At 31.9% G+C, this 25,023-nt stretch overlaps 1 protein-coding gene across 2 annotated transcripts; it reads right to left on the reverse strand.

Annotated features, from left to right (window-relative positions):
• Nucleotides 1–820: 820 nt before the first annotated feature.
• Nucleotides 821–20,952, reverse strand: LOC123556891 (patched domain-containing protein 3-like). 2 transcript variants are annotated; one of them, XM_053543199.1, is made up of 4 exons: nt 20,795–20,952; nt 6,685–7,717; nt 5,725–5,925; nt 821–4,545 (listed from the first exon to the last, which is right to left on the reverse strand). In XM_053543199.1, exons 2-4 carry the CDS (start codon nt 7,697–7,699, stop codon nt 3,002–3,004), a joined length of 2,760 nt encoding a protein of 919 aa, XP_053399174.1. In that variant the 5' UTR covers nt 7,700–7,717; nt 20,795–20,952; the 3' UTR covers nt 821–3,001. The 2 variants fall into 2 exon arrangements, with proteins under 2 accessions (XP_053399174.1, XP_053399173.1); XM_053543198.1 differs by having other exon boundaries at nt 20,791–20,939.
• Between the last annotated feature and the right edge of the window lie 4,071 nt (nt 20,953–25,023).

Genomic DNA, 25,023 nt, shown 5'->3' on the forward strand with positions numbered 1-25,023 from the left:
GTTTGATATACTGAACAGTTAGATCAAATGCAAATACCTGTTCTGTACCACTCATTAATGGTGCTTCTTGTTACAGAGAAGAGTTAGATATAAATGTTTTACGTTTGGCCTTAATGAAATGAAAAGAGAAAACATAAATTCGGTTATAGACTCCCAAATATGTATCACAGTAAGACACACTTCAATGACGCGTATTAAATAAACATATTATACATCGCCACGTAACGTATTATCTACAGAATCAACTCGAAATGTAAAGATGATAAATGTCGAAAATAAGTTTTTGTAAAGGTAAACAAATTCGAAACAAATTTCATCTAGTGTATGCCACAAAATCACAGCTTCTTCGTCAATGGTTCTGGAAAGAAACAAAACACAAACACAACAGTAGTTGTTAAGATAGGATGTCTTTCAAATTTGTCAGAATCAATAGTTTTTATACGCGTCGTAAATAATTTATAAATGGAACTACTTCTCAAGCTGTTACCGGCAACTTAAATGTATTTAGCGATAGCAATCTATAAAAATTTGTTAAGTTCGATTTCAAATTAGGGAACAATCACATATGCACATATCCGAGAATTGTAAAGAACTTTTCCCAGCCTCATTATATTATTGTTTTTCTACTTTCTCTGTAAAATGTTAAATCAATGGTAACATCTTTTCAAATTTTTCACATGAATTGTATTTGTATCAATTGTCTATGAATACGTTATGCAATTTTTATGCCACATGTTGTGTTCGCTTCTCAATAACGAACTGCTATCTTGGAAGGGTAGCTGTCATTGATGGAGAATCACAAAAACCAAGACAAAGTCGATCACAAAATCTAAACTTATAGCGACATTGAATTTTGAAGTCACTTTTACTTAGGAATAATAGACAACTGTTTACACAATACAACCAAAATACTGTAATACTGTATGTAACTGCGATGCTTTGCAATGTTTGTTCATGGCTTTAAAAATAAAGTGTCGGGCTGCCGCAAATAACAAAAGGCTAGCCTTAAATAACAATTCATGTCAAATTTACAGTACACAAAGTTTTGACAGCAAATGAGCACAACCACAGGAAACAGCCGTAGGACTCCAAAATGTATGTAGCATGATAACTGTTTCGCTTTTCGACTTGGTTTTCTTTTGCGCGTTGTAAGAAATTCAAAAATGACCCATGAAAACAAAATAATACGTGCGAAATAACGAACTTGCTATGTTATTACCGGCTCCTAAACTATCATCGCTCTTAGTCCCTAAAAATTTAAAACAGATCCGCCTTCTTTGGATAGCTGTCATCTCTATATGTATAAGTGTACATGCATTGATTATTAACAGACAGAATACTGTCATTGTTGACATGTTGCAACTTCAATTTCATTGGAAATGATTTATAAAAATTATAAGAAATAGACGTGTACATAGATTTTTCATTTAATGATAACGATAACTGGAATGAGAGGCAAATTAAAACATATAACATCTACTGAGGTCGTTAAACTGATTCAGTGAATAATATATTCGTTCAATTTAAATATATCTTTAACTTTATTGTACTTTAAATATAAGGCATTACAAGATTGTCTTTTCATATTGAACTTATTCAGCGAGGTGAATAAAATGTGAAATGCGAGGTTACACCAAGCATTTTATCAATTTTATTCAACTCGTTTAATAAATTCAATGTGGAGAAGTCACAAATATTATATTCTTTTTTATCACATGTTAGCTTTTCCTGCCCAAATATAAAAACATCTACTTTCCTTAACTATTTAAAGATTTCAATTTAACCAACGTGTCCGATACCTTAAATGACGTCGACGTCAAAGCTTTATTACATTAGTGTATTGTCAAATTTATGTAATGGCTCTGTTTCACTAAATAAGAAGTAATGTGCCCACATGAAATTATTACGCCCGACGTTTACCCCCCATCGTGTATAAATAGTGTGAAAACACGGTTTTGCTATACCAACGTTAACCAACTCCCTGTGTGTGTAATTTAATTAAGACAGTTATACCATGTGACATTTCGTTTTAAACATGTTTTTAAGTAAATTATTTGATCAAATGAAAGCATTATAAGTCATAGTAGAATATGTGATAAACTCAGTTTTCGGAAAAGTCACTTTATTCAACTGATAAAACAAGGGTGAATATTCAACAAGGAAAACCTAGTTCAAAACGTCATTTATTGAATTAGAGATATCAATAATAAATTAACTTTGATAATATCTCACTACGAGTTTTCGTCTTAAAAAGTTTACTAAAATGGTATATATTCAACAATAATAGAATTGTATCCAATAGCTATATTTCCTTTAATCTTTTGCACATTTCCAGACTCATAGCATAACAAAGAACAAAGAGAGATATGGAAATAAATAAAATCTGTCAAGCGATGTCTTAGCATGTATAAATATTAATTCAGGTCTTCGGATGTAACTTTCTTGTTATGAAAGTTAATCATGTTTAATATTACATAACAGTCATGTGCAAAGACAGTGATGCATACCAGAGCTTATTTTCCATTCTTGTAAAGGTGTTCTAACATAAATTCACTGATATTTTTTTCAGGTATTAAATTTAAGAGCATACATTAAATGGCAATATCAATTTCATATGAAAAGCGTTTAAAAGTTTTTGATGTAGAAACATAACAACTTTATTGATGGTTATTTAAGAAACCAAATTATGTTTGTTCTTCTAACAATATAGAAGGAAGGCATGCAACTATGCAATACAAACTGAGAAAAAAGTCTAGCTGTATTGAAGCACATGGTATATGATGATTCCAAGCATGTTTTGCGGTCTTGGTGACATTAAAAAACGAAACTGCATCAAATTATTTTATAACATATGAGTGAAAATCAACCTTGAATTGAATATCTTAGATAGTATCGATGGTGTTCAAACTCATGTACAAATTCCCTAAAGGTAGTATTTAGCCAAGTATTGCATAATTATCCAGTTTTGTGAATAAAACTGCTATCTGGAAAGGCATTTTCTTCAAATATCTGTAGGCGTTGTGCTAACAACAGGTCGCTGTATATTAAAACGACCAAGCTCTAACGCCTTATCGTGATATGATTTAGTAGCTTCAATTCTTTCATAACTAACGTTTTCCTGTTTTGATATGTCTTCATATGTTCCAGAAGCCTTGTTTGACACATTATCGTTTTCTGGTCGTGTTTGCTCTCTTGAAACAGAATCTGGAGCAACCGTTCCTGATGAAATTGGGGGCCCGACAAGAGAAAGAATGACAGGTAACAAAAACAAAGCATGAAGAATACCAACTGTTATAACAACAATCATGACTTTGAAAAAAGAGAAAAATATATAGGACTTCGCGGCTGCAAGAATGATAACTCCCAAGATAGACGAAATTGCTCCATGAAATATAGGAGTTCCTGACCTTCTTAAACCCTCCTTCATACGTTCATTTCTGTCTTTTCCTTTGGAAATCATGTAACCATGACATATATGTGCCGCAAAATCTACGGAAAAGCCTATACTCATAATGATATGAATCATTGTAATGGAGCTTAGGGTCAAATCTAGGAACGGAAGAGATCCAAAAATTCCAACTGTTATCATGGCAACTGTTGTAGTAATGTACAAAAGAAGCAGTGGGTGTGGCATGAAAATAAATGTAATGAAAAAAACCATCGCCACGGCGATCCCAAGAGTTTGCAGTGTTTGAGATAGAATAATAACATACTGTTCGTAAAATAGAAAAGCTGGCGAAAATGCAAAAACAGGCAAGACAGTTCTGTCAGATGCAAGGTCTCTCATTCGCTGCATAAATTTTCCTTGTTCCTGAGACTCCTTAATACTCTCTGACATAACGTGAATTCTTGAAGCAATTATGGAACTGTTACTTTTGTCAATAACAACATCATTTCGGAAACGGGCGTTACTGGTAAGACTCAAAAATGATTGTAAACCCTTAATAAAATCGCTTTCGGTAGAGTTCATATAATGTAATGCATCGTTTTTGTATTCTGTGAACCAATTAATTTCTACTGAATTCTTTATCGTGTTCTCTGCTTTTGCAATTAGCAGCAAATCATTTATCTTTTCTTGTATTGAAATATCTGAATAATTCAATCTGTTATCAAAGACAAAAGAGACAGGTGTTCCAAGAGGGAAATTTTTGTCCAAAAATTCTCGATATTTGTAATAGTAGGACGATTGTGAAACAAGATTTTGCATTTCTAAACCCTCTTCCATTAGAGTGACACCCCAGATAGATACCGATAGATACCCGGAAAACAGGATTAAAATGATCACTTTAGCTGGGACTGATATTATTTTTGGCAAAATCCAGCCGGGAAACTTATCCAAAAAGCTTTCAGATTCTGTAGAGTTTTCAGGTTTTCTACCCTTGCAGCATAGTATGTGACATGATGTCTTTTTTGGTTCTTTATCTGGTGTTGGAACAATTAAGCACGTCAGAAAATGTCGATTATCATTTGTTCTATTCTCGTTGATTGCGATACTTGCTAAGAATATGGTCGCTTGATTTATATAACAAAACACAACTGCTACACCTACAAATAAATAGAAAAAGATATATCACCAATAGCATGAATGAACTAGTAAAGGTACTGTCTATTTTCTTTCTGTCGAACAAAATTATGTAAATTTTGAAAATGACTATATTGGTTTTAGATAAGCAATGCAAACATGTATATTCATGTACAGTATCACTCTAGCGGATCAATAAGGCATGTTAAAACGTAAGAATTTAAATGTTTTGAATAAAATTCATAAATTAAAGTCCATTTTCTAAGATTTAAAATGAATTCTCTTGTGTTCATCAAATAACGTCCTGGCATTTAAGAACGTGGAGTAGTACAGCTACTTTGAGTAATAATATCTAAGTTTGTTTGTTGGGTTTTAACTCGCACCGACAAGGTTAAGATCAGAGGCGATTATTCAGCTTTTAACAACAGTGGACGAATCCCCAGTGTTTCCTACGGGACGACATTCGCTAGAGGCATCGACCTTGTACAAGCCTTCACATGACGACATAGAGCACAAACACAGTGTTTCCTACGGGACGACATTCGCTAGAGGCATCGACAAGGGACTTAACCACTCGGCCACAAATATTTATATACGTTAATGAAACACGGATAAATCTAATGCAAATATATCAAAACGCCATATATACGCGTGGATATGATTGTAATACAAGTTTTGTCTTGTATCACACGTTTGATCCCCGAAGGTGAAATACGTCATGCCATATATTTGATAATACAGCAGTGTAATAACAATCTGACGCTGACGCTGTTAAATGTGTTTATTTTATAGGTAAAAAGAAGAAATATCAGTGTTTAATTACACAAAGGTAACACTTATTTTGTGTCTTTCCTAATTGAATTAATTTAAGTCGTTGAACAAAGAAAATGATAACATGTCCGGCAGAGCCCCGCATTTAAATATATCATTCAACTCGTTTTACAACAATATGGTAACAACCTGTATATATCTTTTAGCAAATTTCGAGAAGTAGTCAAAATAAAATGGCGACTGCAAAACGTAGATTTTTCAAAAGAAAATAAATATTGATAAAACGTTCCTCTTTATAAGAATATGTTTGTATTTATAAGACTTTTTTACATTTACGTTAAAAAAATAGAAAAAAGTGGAAACTTCACAGGTCGCTCAACACGACAAAAACGAAAATGTTGCAGGCTTGGTTTGATTTATCACAATCTTACCAGCATAAATACAAAAGTTCCTAACACTGAGGAACACCGATGAAGTCCCGGCAGCGAATGCAAACAGGTCTGTGAGAGAGGTTATTGTAATTGAAATACCGCTTGTTTTCATCGTCTCACCAATGCGATCCTCGACAGACTCCCCATAGTTCGTGTTTGTGATTCCTGACATTAGCATGAACATGTCGTCTACTCCGATACCTAGGAAAAATTAAATGAACATATGTTTGATTGGATAGTCTGAATTGATCAGATACAGTGCATACACTTTTCCTCTATCATGTAACATGGCTTTGGCCTAATCGGTTGGTCTTTATTTACAATACTGCTGTCTAGATATGTATTTTTATTACTGTATATTATTAATATGTAATATTTGATACTGGATGTAGTCAGCAGATAATAAAATCAGCAGTTGTAAAACACCATTTTGCATCGAGCAATGAGGAGTCATGCCAGTTTTGTTACCTTGCAACATTCCAGGTAATTGAAATAATTATAGACACAGTTGATACATATGATTATAAAATCTAAAATATTTGTTGTCCGGTATGTTACCAAACAATTTCAAGACATAATCTTTATTCTATAACGTAAGCTTTCCTATTGAACGAATTACTTACAGACAGTGAATCTGAAAATAAAATCTATAAGGAAGTCCATCGGGAGCATAGATCGCAACCAACTCAGATAATGATCCATTTTGATGGAGTGCAATGAAAAGTGCAACAGCACTCATATCCACTAGAAACGTCTTAACAGAACTCTGTTATGCAGAAATGTTGAAGTGACTCTATGATAACAACGAGTCGAAGTACGAGGGTTTTATTTTGCGATAGTTGATAAAATCTATAAACGATAATTACGAGAAAATCCGCTGATTTTGAATTATGAAGCAGAATAAAACATTGCAAAATTTACTTTGAGTCAGGCACGTAATTATATCTTAAATAAACTTACCTATAATTAGAAATGGAATCACTCCAACAATACTGACAAATTCAACTCCACAAGCACTACATAGACCAAATGCAGCAACGATAGCTAGACCAGCTGCTATGACTCCAGCAAAACCCAAGTTAGCTCTCTGGCCGACTACATCACAGCGAGCTGTAAGTGTCGCTACACAGGCATAAGTTATCATTAATGTAAACGTTATTGAAAAAATCGTGATATCTCCTATCACGTTTTCATTCAGTTCCTCGCTTAACGAGTCAGAATGGGAAAAAACAATGTTAAAATCATTTGATGAAAATCCCTTCATTTTTGCTAAGAAAGAGTCTTGCCATTTCTTTGCAGTTTCAGTAAAGTAGTCCGAATCTTTGCGGAGATTCACTCGCATAAGAAGCATTGGTGCAGCTTGCAGCGTATTTGAGGAGACTACGGCACCACCAACGTTTTGTTCATAATAAATCAGACCTCGAATGGTATGATTATAATATGGAAATGGAATCGAATGACTTGAATTTACATGTGCTATAAATTGATCGTCTACAAACAAATCTCCGTCAATAGCACAACTTCCAAGACTTTTAGCACAAATGTCTGTTAGCTTAACGGTCTTTCCATTATTGTCACTTGTTCCGATCGACAATAAAAACGTGTGGAACGTTTTAAGTTGTGTAAGAAACTGAGCGTTTAGTATATTCCCTCCTTTTGGAATGACTATCACCTCACCATATCTACCCATGTCAGGCATTTGATAACCTATAAAGTTAGATCCGCTCAAGTCAGGAAATAAATCACTTACTTTTTCACCATCTTTGCTAGCTTGACTCCCGATTGGTGTATAAACACGCTCAACATCTATGACAACATTCAACCGAATCATTCCTATTCCTAAAAGGCCATTAACAAGAACGGCTGTGATGATGATTTTCCACGGATGTCTTGCTACGAATTTCCCGTACCTTGAAAATACGGATCCAATTTTGTTTTCTACCACATCGTAACATTTTTCAAAGCACGTCGCCATTTCTTTGATCTAAAGAACCTAAAAATATTTTGAAAAAAAGGAATAGTATATATTAAACACGATTTTGATTTTACCAAGTTACGTTATATCCATACAAAACTGATTGCACGTTTTTGATAAAAATCGTTTGCGCAAGTGTTGTATATAAAGGTAACATCCGCGATTAAAGCCTAGTGGTAGAGCGCCAGCCTCTGGTGCTGGAGGTCTTGAGTTCGCTCCCTGACCGCGTCATACCAAAGACGTAATGATACTAGTAGCTTCCTTGCTTTGCGCTCAGCATTAATAGGATAGTACCAGGACTGGTCAGCCTGGTGTCAGTATAATGTGACTGGGTGGGGTATCATGCCACGTGTCTACGGTGTCATATTCAATGGAGACAGCGCTATAGAGTTGGACATTGTTCTCATTGTTACAAGTAGACGCTGTCGTATATATGACTGAAAAATTGTTGAAAAATAAACGTTAAACCTGAACACACGTACAATCTTACTTTTTCTTGTATGACCCTTTCATTATTACGATATTTGGGGTTATTGTTTGCCAATAAAACCAAATTACCGAGTTTTCAAACAACAGTAACGTTCCCGGTTTTATTATTTATTGCTAAATACAACATAATTGTTATGATAAGATAGGATTAGTTGCCTAAAGGTTGATAAGCGAACACTAATGGTTAATAAATATAAATATTTTACTCGATATGTGTTTCGTGTAGAACAACAACCATGCTGGCATGGGCATCCTCTAGCCAAAGCAAATATTTCATGTAAAAAATGACCGACAAAACGATATATTTTGTAATAATGAAGTGCATGCATGCTACTCAGAGGGTTTTATCAAGAACTAGTTAGCTCAATATTTATGCATTGCTTTTGGTTTATACACATTGTAATTCCTTAGCTATTTTTCAATGCTCAATTAAATTCCATTGAAAAATTCAAGAGAAGATTATTCAAATAGTTAGAAAAGTAGATTTATTTTCTACACTACGTTTCCTCTCAATATCGTTTGTAAAACTGTATGAAATGTTTTGAAATACTCCCTTCGATAAGTTTGGAGTTATGCTCACGTAAAATAAAGCGAAATAAGACTAGTAAACAAGGTAGAGCTATGGTTCTTATGCGCTCTTATTCTTTTCTATAATCTTTCTAGTATGCAGTTTCAATAAACTCCCTTTATACATTTCCCTCGGACAAGTTAATTTAAAGAAGGAAGATAATTTAATCAGTAAACTAAATCATGAATGTTTAATACGTATTAGTCTTTCCGGGCTATATATAGCAATATCCCCACTGCACTTCACTTCCACTTTATGGCCTCTGTATTGCTACAACAACAACAACAACAACAACAACAACATTAACTTTATATAACTCAAATCACAACGTGATACAAGAGTATACAGTAAGACATTACATGTATCAGAACATTTTACATGATGTGTAAAAAAAGAAATTTACGTCGAGTATGATATACAGTAGAGAGAGAGAGAAAAAAAAAACAAAGTACAAAAAGTACTAAAGAATGAGGGAGGGGAAATGCATAATTTGAACTATTTATTACATATAAAATGCCAACCTATTTTAAGGAAACAGACTTTAGCCCTAGCCTTTCCGAACACTTCTATTTAAGTCATGGGTTCTGACTGGACGTTATGTCACGCACTCTGTAATTAGAGATTTTCAACTTACTTTGACGCGGACTGCGGACAGCGGACTGCGTACTTACAGTAGGGATTTCTCAAAATATTTAAAGGTTCGCAAAACAGAAAACATACTTAGAGTATATATGATTTTTTTTACCTATATGTGTAGTAACTTCTGCCTTCGCTGTACAAATTAGTGTATTGTGATCTAATTATCTGCTATTATGCAATACCTACGTTTGAAAATATATGGACAGTGAACAGGCTACATTTAAAACACGTAATCGCAATATTCAGATGTCATCTAAATACTCTGTCGCATTTTACTTGCGTTAAGCAGGATCTTCAATTATCCGTATGCTTTAACATTTCGTTTTTATATTTTGAGACATTTCTGGCGTTACTTAACCTCCACGCGAATCGAACGACATGACATGTGAAGTTTCGAACCCACTGTACTATAATACCTTACCTTAATATGTACATGCATTCAAAATATAACTTGAAACATGGATTTGAAGATAACGGCGATTCCTGGTTTTAATATGTGTCCGTCAATACAATTCCTATACTAGTTTTTCCTAACAACAATATAAGAAAAAATGCGGTACAAAATATTATTGTGAAAAAAAACAAAAAAAAAACAACATTCTGAATGAAATGAAAGTCGGTTTAATTTTTGTTGCACAGTATAAATATCGTGTTCTCGTAGACTTCTGTACGAAAAAGTTAATTGTTTTTCATTAATTTTGATAATTGTATCTACTGTTCGATAAAATAGAAGTATTATTGCAATATCTTGAATGATTTAGTTCAACACTTTGTCTAAACATGCAGGAAGTTCTCATACATGTATCTTTCAACCCCGTCGAAACGAGACCCAATTAATAACCGTATTTTAGCTAAAACATCCTGAATGAGTCGTGTATCAGCATGTTTGGAAATAAACAAAGGAAATAGCCTCTTCGTATTTACATAATCTGATATCAGAATTGCATGTTAAAAGTTGTTTTAAATTTACTATCTTAAAGTGACTACTCAGTATGGATTATCAGTTCCAACAGAAATTTAATCTTTGAGTACTATTAAAACTGGCTGTCAAAATGTCGATCTAAAACCCAGCGGAGACCGAAAATTGTTTTGTGACGCGTCCAAGGTCAAATTCAGATCATATTCAAAAACTGTTTTATGGCCAGTGCATGCATAGAATTTTCAACGAAATTATATTTTTGACACCATTTGAGCAATTCTGTGTTGTCATTTGATACAACCAGCTTAGTAGTCGAGCCTAGCCTTTATCATTATTGACAAAGCCTTTTTAGTCGGGTACCTTTTCGAACACATGCATACATATTGTATGTGTAGATACTCGGCTTTGGGGAACTTGGACAAAGATTTAAACTCATAAAAACTCACGGTATATATTGGTTTAAAAAAATTACAATGTAGCCATCTTTTATATCCTGATAACGTGACCGGGAAAACTGAATTAATTCAGTACCGTATTGAAATGAATTTGTAGGGTTTGAAATAGTTCAGAATATTCATGTATAATACCAGATAAGACACTTTCACCGCGGTGCACTAAACTGTCACGCTTTGTATCGTGCATATTCAAAATTGTGCGTTGTACAATAGCATTTCAGCGACCCGAGTGCAATAATACGAAACTATGTTTCCAAAATCACTATATACATTCTTTGATACCAAATATTCAACTAACTTGTAACATATGTTGTTTTGATTCCCTTATTTATAACAGGCGAACCTCTTGCGGCACAGGGGAAGAGGGTCTGTCTCCTTACCAGGTGGTCATTGGTTCAAATCCTTGAATAAAAGGTATGTTGATCGTTGAATAATCAGCCGTTTTCACTGCTAGCGAATACTGGCTAGAACCTCACGAAATTGACTATAAAAGATAAAAAGATATTTTTTTTTAATGCGCCCACGCTGTTAAGAATGCTTGTAAGACGAAATACATGTAAATCGGTAATTCAAATATGCATTACAGAGGATATTAATAAATCTTATATCTGTCTTTTCTCAGATAGTATTACATGCTAAATATGCCGCTGTTCAGTTTTGCATAAAAAATGTACATACAGTTTGAGAAAACCCCTATAGTAAGTTCGCAGTCCGTGGTCCGCAGTCCGCGTCGAAGTAAGCTGAAAATCTCTATTTTTGGTTGCGGGTTTATCCCGCTACCAAAGTTAAAGTGCATTTCTGACAATCATATCATCTTTATTTGATTCCGAATCACATCCAAAGGATGTTCATGTGCTACACAAAATAGTCCCATTCATGAACAATGCGGATGAATTTTCAATGAACAAGCAGTTCTTATTCAACCTGTATCCACTCGCACTGACCATTTAGATTATATAAGATCTATCAATGATAAGGTATTCCAGCCCATGGTTACATCACAAGCTGGGTCAGGCAGAGTTCATCTTAGATATAAGGCACATTGAATTTGTATTTGTTTCTCATTCATGTATATTCATAGAATAGCATTTAAACAGAAATTAAATCTACCAAAAACCCGCAACCATCAGACATTTCAAGGCTTTGATTAACTAAAGTATGTCAGTCGTGATGTGGATGAAAAGCGTGCAGTTTATTCGTAAAAAATAGATTTTCTTTAGGTTAATTCAAAAGGAATAAAAAGTGTTTATAATGTACCATAAATTTTTACTTTGGACTTAAGCTGAGTTAACCAAATATCCATTCTGCCAGTTTGTCTAAAATGTTTTTTTTTTGTATATAGTTTATTTATTTGCATGTAGATTTAAAATTTGGTACATTTAGCATGTAATCATATATTTTTCTGCCATTAACCTATTCCAAAATGCAACCATTCTGCACTTTATAGTTATTTTGGATATCTTCCTAGTTCAGCAGAAAACATGTACAGTGATATGCTTTTTCTTAGATTAATTTTTAGTATATATTTTGTTCATAATCCCATATTTCAGATGAGGATGTTATTATTGGCAATGTTGTGTTATCAAAGAGTTTTAAGATTAAATCTATTGGTAAAATAAGGTCATTGATTCTTACATAAAGAAGGTGCAGTTGTGCAAGATATTTTCATGCAGTTATAAAATTTTGCAAAGATTCTGCGAAGGATACTCCTTAACATAATCTTTTTCGTAGATTTAAAGTTCTGCTCCGAACAACAGTGAAATGAGGAATTCACATAAAGGCGGTTTTTAAAAAGTAGGTCTTTAGAGTTATTGTTAGGCCTAAAAAAAATTCTTTGTTTCCGGTAACATGCTCAAAAAAATTAGGGTAGGTAGGTCGGAATTTTTTTTTTTTTTTTGGAAATTTTTTTTATTAAGGGACACTTTTCGAAAATTACTTTTTTGTCAAAAAATGATTACAAATAAGGGGGTTTTGCCTTTAGAGCATCAGTAAGTTGATTTCTAACATCACTGGCCATGTTTAAAGCATAAAAAGTGCAGTTTTGCATCTTTTTGTTAAAAAGTTGAAAAAATGTTCTCCAAGGCCATAAAAACATTTAGGGTCGGGCCAAAAATTTAGGGTAGGTCGGGATACCGGAAACAAACAATTTTTTTTACGCCTTATTGTAAACTGCACCTCCCCGTAAAAAAACCTTTAACGCATTTTGAAAACAATGCAATATGGCAATGTGACATCGCGAAACGACACATGATAATGTCAGTCGACGTTCGACGATACGATACGACAGATATTGCCTATTTTTTTCTTTATTGCCTCTGCCATTTTGTGAATAGGTTACAAAATCACTTGAGTAGTTAGGACAAGAAGTATTACGGACTTAATCTTTTACCGCGGTATATCATGATAGAAGTTTTTAATACAAACATATTTTATATATTGAGCTATGGGATCTATATTTGATGACGATTTTCTTGATTTATATCAAATATCCGCTAGTTTATTTTTGAATTATGACTTGAATCTAGTTATAGAATGCTGCACGAGCTTAAAAATTACAACCTAACAAGCATAAATCAACTGCATTTTTAATATCACAAACACTTAAAAAATATGAGATATCAGCAAAATATGAATGATGTATATTGATTTCCGTACCAATTGTTGTTGTTGTAGTAACACGGGGGAAAAATCGATAATTAACAGCTTTGGTCATTATCTGATGCATTTACCGGCGGGCGGTTTGCTAAACGATGAATGAAGTTTTGATAATTATTAAAGTGAAAATCGGAACAACTCGAAAATTTATATAATACTTTATTAATTGTCAAATAAAAGTAATATTTAAGAATATGAATATGTTATCTAAAATATTTAGAAATCGTTACATTTTATACATGGAACACATAGATTTACTTTCTTTTAAATACATGAAACATCATGTTAACGTATATATATGTACAGAAAAGAAATATTTACGCACAAGAAACTGTCTGTAAATAAAATAAATATTCAAGAATATGAATATGTTATCTAAAATATACAAAAAGCGTATATACTTCATCTATACGCGCTTTCTTTCACATATTATGAACATTAGAATATGAGCTTTTGTTTCTAAAATATTTCCAAAATTCTGATTTTCATCGTAAAAGGTAGTAAAAACAACAAATTCTCGTATTTCCATAACATAAAGTTTGTCAGTAATTAGTTTTGAAGCCTTCATAAGAAATATAGCTTTTCTTTCAAGATATCTAAAAAGTATTTTTGTTGTCGAACGATCTGGAGGTCAGTCGCTTTAAAGAAAAAGAAGTATAGAAATAAGACTTATACTTTTAAAAGGAAATACCTAACCCTTACCATGCTGGACACGATTGGTTCTTCCTTTGCGATCAGTGTAGATCATGATATGCACTGTCTGCCATTCAGCCAGTAACTTTTTGGTATGCACCCCTTTTTATAATTATTAGTACTGTCCAAATTGAAAGATAGACAAGTTCATTATTGTAATTTAGCATGGTAAGCATTAAGTTTCTTATATCGTGCCTAAATAGAAATATCCTATTTGCGTGACTTGAATAAGTACTGTTGACAAATACTACTACCATAGTATACTTTAATTATGAATATATTGTTACAGGAAAAAAACAACATTAAAGAACAATAACTTCATCAATATCTCAATTTTAAAATAGCAGACTTAACTAAGTAATAACTTAAGATTTTTTCGTGAAATTTGGGCCAGGATCTTTACTCAGTAAATATTTACGGAACAACACTATTAACGATGTGAATTCTAAATTTGTACTGATTCTTCCTGCTGTCATACGATTCATGAAATAAGGGTAAAAATCGTAAAAACAAAATTCCTGAAAGAAAGGGAAAAGACTATATAAAGACAGAAGAAAGTGAAAGACATATGTTACAACGCAAAAACCATAAAACCATAAAAATACCTATCACTTATAGTAAGTTGGGTAACATATCTTTTATGACCCGCCTTGGAACAACACTGACCGGATATTGTTTACCCCTAGGCAACATTGTAATACACAATAAAAGTCAAAGGGTAATTTTAAGATATTTGAAACTATTAAATCATTAATGCTTAATGTGATTGTATGCAATTTTGAGACTAAAACAAATTATAGATATCACAATTTTTTAAAACGAATGATGAAAGAATGTACCAAAAACATGCATTAATTTCAGAATACAGAATAATATATACAAAGTAGGTTCGGAAAGAAGCAGAATTATCAGTTCGTCAAGGCTATCTTTCAAAATAAAGTTTGGTCATATTATGAATAATAGAAAATGTTGTTTTTCTTTGTTTCAAAATTATTAAAAAATACCATATTAGGAAGAAAAGAGGATCGCGTCGGAGATCGGACCCGGACCGCCGCGGCAATAAAAAAGTCTCCAGATCGTTCGGCAAAAAATAATATAGGTATCTGGTAATTAATCACCGCTATATTTCTTCAGAATGTTTTGAAACTCAATTACTGACAGACTATATTTTACGGAAACACATGAGAATTAGTTGCTTTAAGTATTTTTTGCGATGAAAATTAAAAGCATTTGTATATTTAATGCGAATTGAACACTAAATCCTCCATAGCATTATTCTAAACGACAGCGGATCTAGGTTTCGGCGTCTCTGAGTTCAACAATTAATTTGTTTTAATTTGTCTAATTACAATCTCAGTTGTTGTTTCTTTTTTTTTTGTCAATGTGAAATTGCCTACAATTCATAGGCTTTGAGCTATAACAATTTGTACCGACTAAGTCAGACGAGCAGACGACAATATTTTCCGTAACAGCTTTCAAGTACTTACGGATAACGGCGGAAAAAACCGGAATCTTTTAAGAAATGTTCACTGTACACACTAAAATGCAAAAAGGACCAAACAAACCATTATAAAATTTAAAACAAATTACACATACTGGTACTGATGATAAACCCGGACAGATGATAAAGTCGAACACCTTGGAAATATTCGATTGCAATCGGTTATTTATAAAATTGAACACACCATCTAATAGTTTCCACTTACAACACCAACTGGTGTAAACAAAAACAAAATTGGTAAATATTCTGTATAAATAAATGACTTACATTTATTTGTATAAAAAATATTTATCCAAAATTACTGGGGAAGAGGGTGTTTTTTTGCGCATGCTCACTGTCGAAACATGAAGGCCTGACATTTGTTAACTTTTCATTACTTGATCAGGAATGACTGTTGCAGCTTTTTGGGGAAAGTTTCAATATAATAATACCAAGAAAATTTTGTAAATGACAAAGGGTTCGAATTTATCATCAGTCAACGTTCATAAAGTCCCCTTTTTACATACCCCTTTCAGGCCCTCACTTCGTGTGAGTTTGCTTACTAAATATAAATTTGAATTATGTAAAGTTTTCAGCAAAGGTTAAGCTTTATTTTGATACCGACCATTGATTTAAATTTGCAGAAATAAAAAAGTTACAGGTAAAAAACCTCATATTATGTTCGGGTTTATCATCAGTACCAGTAACGAAAATTGAATAATGTTTCTACATTTTTAGGGGTATCGATTTTTTTATTATTTGCGGAAAATATCTCATTTTATCTGTTATATTTGAAAAGGTCAGTTTTTTTACCCGTTTCCTACAGAGTCTATATGAACTGAGGTGGGTCTATTTAAAGTCAAAAAGGACCAACCAAATATTAAAATATTTAAAGAAAAAATATTCATAATATCCGAAATAAATTAAACTTTAATTTGTGGGGTATCGAATTTTTGATTTTCAAATAGAACTTTTTCTATTTAAGCTTGAGTACTTTTTTCCTTCTTTGTTTATATAGGCAAATTTATCGATTTTCCGATAGATCGATGTTACTAAAAGTTGGTAATGCTTATCAATTTTCAAAAGATGAGATGAAATTGTCTGAAAATCCTGTAAAGGTAATTGCCCTTTCTTCGATATAAAATCTCAAGTGAACTAAACAATTTATAGCAGTAAAGTACAAACATAATATTTGATATTACATGTTTTACTTTCCATAATTCTGCTGTGCTGGAACAAAATTTACTAACCTATTTTATTAAAATAATTGTCTCAAATATGTTGAGTCAATTACAGGAATGTGTGAGAAAGGTGTATCAAATATATTATTTAACCGCATTAAAAGTTTTTCACTTCAGATAATCTTTCCCGGCCTATTCCACATACAATTTTTTTTACATATTGCTGATTTTTGTTCTTGCATTATATTAGTTTCTGCGCTTTTACACAAATATCCCTGTTTCCCAAACCTTATATTAACATATATATCCCGTTGTCGCCTAAAAATCAAAATATTTTAGAAACTTATGCAGAAAAGGCATCACTACATACACAATTTAAAATTTAAATTTTTGCTTACAAACCTGCTATTTCATTTTCAGAGATCATACTTTAATGTGAGTCTGCTGCGTACTTTTATTTCATTAAATAGAATTTTTGATGAATTTGAATTTAATTAGTAAGATTTAACTTGCAAAAAGTAATTTATGTAAGTAACAACTAATTGTTAAACACAAATGAGAATAAACAGAAACAACAAACTAACAAATACACAGTTTTTATGACACCAGCGTCATTAATTGGAAGTGTGACCTGTTTTCCATCGAGCCAGTCATGAAGAGTAAGGTAGGTGCGAATTATGACTGACTAATTTAATAGATGTTAGATTGTTTAAAGGCCTAGATTTTGGCAGTGGGCCAAGGGATTTCTGTCTTCACCGGCACAGTTTGGGGCTAATGACCATCACAGTATGATTTCAATAAACAAGGGTCATTGTTTATTGGACAGTCGGTCTACTTTACAAGTGTATCAATTAGGAGAAACAATGTAATTTATTTTAGATAAATAAATAATTGATAACTTTTAAAGTTATACTAGTTCTTTTCTGGAATTTCTATGTAAAGGAAAATATTTGTTGATCAAACAGAATAATAAAATAATCAGAAAAATGAAATAATAAGAAACTTACTTAAAGAAATATACAAGCTTTTATTTTTTTTTTCAAATTGTGATATTTCAGAAAAATGTGATTTTCACTCATCTAAAGCTTACAGAATAATGTAAATAACGTTTGTCTAAAATTGAAAACAAATTGTGCATGTCAAAGTTACAAAGCAAAGCATGAAAAAAGTCACTTTTGGCAACATAATGAAAATGAAAATTGAGTATAGATGGAACACAATAATTTTATATTCAAATAATGTTGATTACATGAATACAAGAAAACCAATTTCCAATTCAAAACTATTGTTCGTCACCACAAAGAGCTCATGAAGTTTCATTATACTTGTGTTTTATTATTATTATTATCAGTATTATTTATGTATCTTTTATCATCCTATATTTTATTTTATTTTATTTGAGTCTCATCCATTTACATTTTATATATATATACAAACAATAAAAATCATACATATCATCAGTAAATGGCCATTCTATATCGAATTACAAGAGACTATCTAAAAAACAAGAGCTGTCCGTAAGACAGCGCGCTCGACTTTTCTCAGTGCTTGACTCTGAATTAGCTTTGCCAGTAAAAACATTCCAAGTTAAAAAGGGACAGAACTCTAATCAGAGTTATGGGAATTGTGTCTCCTGGTGTAGACCTTGATTGTAAATAACTATTTAGAGTTTCAAGTCAAAAACTTTAATAGTAACAGATATTTGACTTTTACCAAAAAAATCTAAGTTAAAAGGGGGCATAATATGTAATATAATAACAATAATAATTACGATTATGACTATGCTTATTTTTATTATCATTATTATCATTATTATTTGGCACTTATATAGTAGTAAATCTAGGCCTTTAACAAGCGTTTATCTCAGCATTGAAAAAAGTTCAACAAAAATTGATTTATTTTATTTTAAAGGGTAATGAATCTGTTGCACCGACATTTTCGGAACACAGGAAAATGCCAATCTTACATGATTGATTCTTGAATACTTGCTCTGTTTCATGTTACTCTTTAACAGCTCAATCAGTTTTTTTATGTAGCGGGAAGTAAATAATAATCATAATCATCATCATTAATATAATTTAATATTACTTATGTATAAGGAATTTTTCTTTTCTTTTAGCGCGTGCTATACCTGCTTGAGATTAGCTCTGCGTACATCTCGTACTAAATCACTGTCGCACTATCCTAAACTAAACGGTTATTAATACAGACTATGTATCTGATGGTCCAACGTTTGTATTTTATTAAAGACTTTGATAAAATACTCGAGAAGTTGAATATTAAAATAGACGCAGTGCTTTCGCTGCTATCACCGGGATAATTCTTATCCGTGTAATTAATTACATGATCACCCCTAGTACCCTAATAAAAACGTATTGACAAGCAATAAACTTGCAAAAAGGTGTTGATTGGTAAAAACGTTCTTTGCTTTTTATGGCAGTTTGAAATGCTCTGAAAACCTGAAAACAATTTACTCAAAATATCGCATCATTATATAAATTCTATAATGTGTCGGTGCGACGTTAAATCAAAAAAAAAAAAAAAAAAAAAAAAAAAAAAAAAAAAAAGATAAAATGAATAAAATAAAATAAAATAACATTTCGGTGTATATACATATAATTCATTTTTTTGACCTGTAACTTAGCTCTCATTCTGCATTCAAATCGCATACTTGTACCACTGCAATTTTCATACATGTAATACGGTATTATTGATATATCAGTACATTAACTATAAAAATACTTATAAATGTTTTTTTTTTATGTTTATTATGTATGCTTCGAGGTGCAAACTACATTTCTGTTTTTCGAGTTAATTTGCATTATACTATTTTACGAAATACATGTAATATGTAAAGAAGTCATTCACTGGCTGAATATAAAAGTATGAGAAATCGAATGACAAAACACGATAAATATTTCACATTGAAAATCTAAAATGAAATATATGCTAATATACGTGTACAATGTACACATTAATTGATGGAGCTTAATTATAAAAATAAACTATTCCATTTAAGCATATAGTAAAATACATAAAAACGTTCAGGATATAAATTCACATGTTTACTAGCGGTATATTGAAATCAATCATAGAAAACTAAAAGGTACTAAGTTCAATAACGGAAAAGCGCCTAGCCGTGCAGATGTGCGTGTAGTTTCGTAATAACTCAGCCATCATGAAAGAATTAGTTTTATAGACACGACGAAATACTTAATAAGCTTGTTTTCGCTTGATAAGCAGGAAATCTAAGTGATTTCAATTAGTATTGTCGAAAATACTGAACTTAAATCATGACGCACACTAAAAAGTAACAATTTAATTTACGTGCCAATTCTGTTTCATAAATGCCAAAGATACATGTTGATTGTTATTTTAGGAAATGACAGAATATTTAATAAAGTTTTACTGCAAGCATGTTTAGAAATTAAACATATAAAAGATTAAATATATTAATATGATACACCTGTGCAGATTTTGGAACACACAAAAAGTTATAGACTGCAAAATTTACGTTATCAGTCTCGTATTTTCACAAAAGAAATGTTTAAAGATACATTTTACTTAGGTTTGATTTCTATTCTGTTTTCTTCCGATTATATTTTCACAACAATGTGATGGAACACTTGATTCATTTCTTATGTAAATTCTTATTTTATAATTCAGCTTAAATATCTACAAATAAAAAGTTTTCGACGAACAGTAACTGTTGTGTTAAATGTGCCTTAATTATTAGACGCTTGCACCAAAAGGTAGGAGAAAAACTGCTGATAGTGTTAATAATATAAATATATTTCTAACCTTACATAATTATCCTAATATAAAATAATAAAATCTACCAAACTGGTCTGCATTACAATTAAAAGCGTTTATTCTTTTCTTTGAAGAAATGTGTTAGTCACTCAGTAAATATACCAAATATGTTCGCTGTAAAATATATGTAACCAACAGTAAATATATATGTCGAAAATTTTAGATAAAATTATTGTAACTTTACACATCAATAACTTACTTACAAGCCCCAGTTCCTGAACGTGTCTTTCGCCTTCTCGATTCAAATCTCCACTGACATCCAAACAATCAGCTTGACGAAAATGTTGGTGACTCATACACAAGTTATCGGTCAAAAACGTCCTAGTGATCGTGATATATTGCGTGTAAATAAACTTGTTTTAATTTATCCATAAATTAACGTTATATCTGTGACATGCAGGAAAATGAATTTAATCAATAACAAAAAGATAAAGGAAAATGAGACAGGCAAACTACCCTAAACCGACATAAAGTTATTTTTGCACGTAATTACCGTTTATGGCAAAATGGCTGGAATGCGCTATATACATGTGAAAAAATAAGTATCTCGAACTCGATTTTCTCGAAGAAATTAAAGACCCATTCAAAAATTCATGCAAAGTTTTAACTAGTGATATCTCGAGATTGCGTTTAATCGAGAAAGAACACGTAAGATTTAAAAATAAAACAAGACGATTTACAATTCTATTGAAACATCTCAGAGATAAGCCAGTCCAAAAACTTGTAAATCAGAGATACGCGTTTGGATGACCAAACAAGGAAGCACTTATGCCTCATCATTGAATTTGATATAATTTCATATATCATTGTTTTTGTTTGTGTAACGATGGCAAAATGTTGTTGAAAATATCAAGAGCTTTGAAACGTAAGTACTAGATCCACTGATTTATGCGGCCTCCTGGAGCAAATATGCTTGCATTTGCACTTTTTTCTTGTCTGCTGTCTTGATTGGCTTATTGTTTAGACCCTATAAAAGGCCGCATTCGGAACGTTCGTCTACAAGACGTGGCAGAAGGTGCATATGAGTAAGGTAGGAAACAGATCTATTTGTTTCATTTCAAATGTTTATTTACTTTAGTCTTAAAAATAGTGATCAATAAGATGTTGGAAATTACTGAAGTCTTTTAGAAGATTGCCAAGTAGTAAATTGTTTAATTATACTAGTTGCTTATGAACACAGGTAACTTTAATTACTCATAAACTGAAATGATATTTTCATTTATCTTAGATATTTGTGCTATATCAAAATATGACCAACTATCTAAAATTAATTCTAACGTATCAATATTTTAACATATCACTTTCTTATGAAATTGAAATAGAGTTATCCTGCCATCGGGCTATGGTAAGTGTATTAATACCAGGTATTGTGATTTATAATTTCTAAAAGTCTGTACACCATGATTGGTGAACTTTACAAAATTGATTTTGCATGTTACCTTGCTGAGCGTGAAGCTCCATTTGAACAAAAAGGGTCTGCAAAAAAAAAAATATTTCTTCAGTCAGAATCAATTAAAATTCAATGAGTAATTTTCGACATTACAAGCAATCGGTCAGTCTTGCGTTCGAAATGGACAAAACCTATTGCTTAAACATAGATTTGTAGAAACTTTACCGAAACAAATCATGCTACTTTAAACCTTTATTTTGTTAGATGTTTGGATCTGAACCTGATTTGACTATATTTAATTAGGGAAGCTCAGAAAGATAGAATATGAAAGTGTAAATACATATAGAAGAAATTCTTATTTTCAATAAGGCCTTCAAAATTTTACAGAATATTGAATAACAAAAAAAAAAAAAAAAAAAAAAAAAAAAAATCCTTAAAAACAATGGACTTCAAAATAAAATTTCTGAGGAATACTTAATAGTAATAGTATGTATTTAGAAAATTGCAAAGTATAAAAATGAACTCGGTCGTACATCCATCTATTTTCACAAAACGCTCTGTCAAATAACTGAATGTAGTGTGGCGTATTTTGCAAACTTATTTTGAATTAAAGCACATAGTTTGTCAATTATTAAATGGTATATAAAGTAGAGACTCTTAATTGGTTACTTTAACATTTACAAAGGAAGCCTTTCTTACTCTAAGAACATACCATACAGTTCCTCTCAATTATTTATATTTGAACTCAAAAAATAACTTTAAAGTTAACTAGAGCAGTTTTGCTGGAATGGATTTGTCTGAAAACTAGGAAAGGTTCAAATATACTTAGTGCTTTCCATGAAAGTAGTCTCCCCAAAATAAACCCTGCGAGAATCTGTAATTATATGGACTTGCGAATGACTGATATTTACACAAAAGCATAGACAAAGCAAAAACGGATTGAAATCTGACTTACGTATTGATCAAATTATATGTTTTGGATAAAGAGGACTAAGGGGCGATAGGGGTGTTGCACATTTCATTACATCCAATGGAAAGATTTAGTCAAAACGTGTGTGCTATTATTTTGCTTTGTTGATTCTATACTTTGAACGGATCTTCTAAAAGAGTGTATAATCTATGGTAATAAACCGAAAAGAAAAAAGTACAATGAACTAATATCGATAAATAAATCGTTACATATGAAACTGAAATATATCAAAGATTTTCAATCACGTTATTCCCGTTACCTGTTTGTCTAAGGTTTATTCTGTCCGAGTGAAAAAGTATGTTGGTAACTCCGATGCAGGCATAAAATCTTATTTATGAGTATCAATAAATTCAAGTTGACGTTTGTTAAAGATGTTTGACATCGACATTATAAGACTGCCTATTTTATCATTTCGAGGAAGCAAACCTTAAACTGCTATTAGAGATTTTCAACTTACTTCGACGCGGACTGCGGACTGCGGACAGCGGACTGCGTACTTACTGTAGGGGTGTTCTCAAAATATTTAAAGGTTTGCAAGAAATAATATATATGGTATATATGTTTCTTTTACCTATATTTGTAGTTACTTTTGCCTTCATTATAGAAATTAGTGTTTTGTGATATAATTATCCGCTTATATAATACATACTGAACAGGCTACATTTAACACATAATCTCAATCTTTAGATGTCATACTCTATTTTTTTTCATGTCACGTTTAAACGCGTCGGCTATAAATGTCTACATGTAGGATGCCTCTAGATTCAGCTAAATACCCTGTCGCATTTTACTTGCCTTTAGCATGTTCTTCAAATATCCGTATGCTTTAACATTTTGTTTTGATATTGAGACATTTCTTCCGGGCGACTGGAACAACTTCGAACTCACAGTGCAACGATATAATATTTCACCTTAATATTTTCATGCATTAAAAAGTGCGACTTGAAACATGGATTTGAAGATAACGGCGATTCCTATAAAAAATAGTTTGGTTTTAATTTGTGCCCGTCCATACGATGTCTAGACATGTATTTCCTAGCAACAAGATAAGATAAATAGCAGTACAAAATATTATTGTGAAAGTCCCTTTAATTTTTGTTGTTTAGTATAAATACTGTGTTCTCGTAAACTTCTGTACGGAAAAAGTCATTGTTTTTCATTAACTACTGTAGAATGTTCCATAAAATCATGAGAAGTTTTAATGAAATATCTTAAATGATTTAGTTCAACACTTCGTCAAAACATACGGGAAGTTCTCATACATGCATCTTTCAATCCCGTCGAAACGTGATCCGATATATTTCCATAATTTGGCGGCAACATCCTGAATCAGTTATGTATCAGCATGTTTGAAAATTGAAAAGAAAGAATATCCACTTCGTATTAACATAATCTGATATCAGATTTTGAAAAATGGTGATCAAAACAGGCTCGATCTTGATGACTGAGATCACTCCAAGACAGAATTCCTGGGCATCAGTTTTCAAAACATTTTGAGTCTCAGCTGATTTTGATAATGAAACATTGTCATTGATATCAAAATTGCATGTTAAAATTTAAGTTTTAAATTCATGAATATTTTCAAGTGACTATTCAGTATTAGTTGTCAGTCTCAACTGGAATTTAATCTTTAATGCCAGTATAACTAGCTGTAAATATTTCAATCTAAAACCCAGCTGAGACCGAAAATTGTTTTGAGAAGAAAGGGTCTGGGAAGCGTCCAAGGTCAAAATTCCAATCATATTCCAAAAATGTTTTATGGCCAGTAAATGCATATTATTGAAAAATAGTAAGAATTGTCAACGAAAATATATTTTTGACTTAGTCAACTCCTATGAAGACATTAGAGTAATTATGTGTGATCATTTGATACAACCAGCTTTGAGTCGAGAATAGCATTTTATCAGCAAAAAAACGAACAAGATGCGTTTTTTTCTTGCAGTTATCTAGTCACATGTTCGATAGAAATAAATGCACCCGAAAAATTGGGGCATTTAAAATATTTGAATAAACAAACGAAATATATGCTTACGTATGAATTAAATGTGCTTCTTTTTATTTTATCCAGAGTC

The sequence above is a fragment of the Mercenaria mercenaria genome, chromosome 5, assembly GCF_021730395.1.
Source record: "Mercenaria mercenaria strain notata chromosome 5, MADL_Memer_1, whole genome shotgun sequence".
Lineage (NCBI taxonomy): Eukaryota > Metazoa > Mollusca > Bivalvia > Venerida > Veneridae > Mercenaria > Mercenaria mercenaria.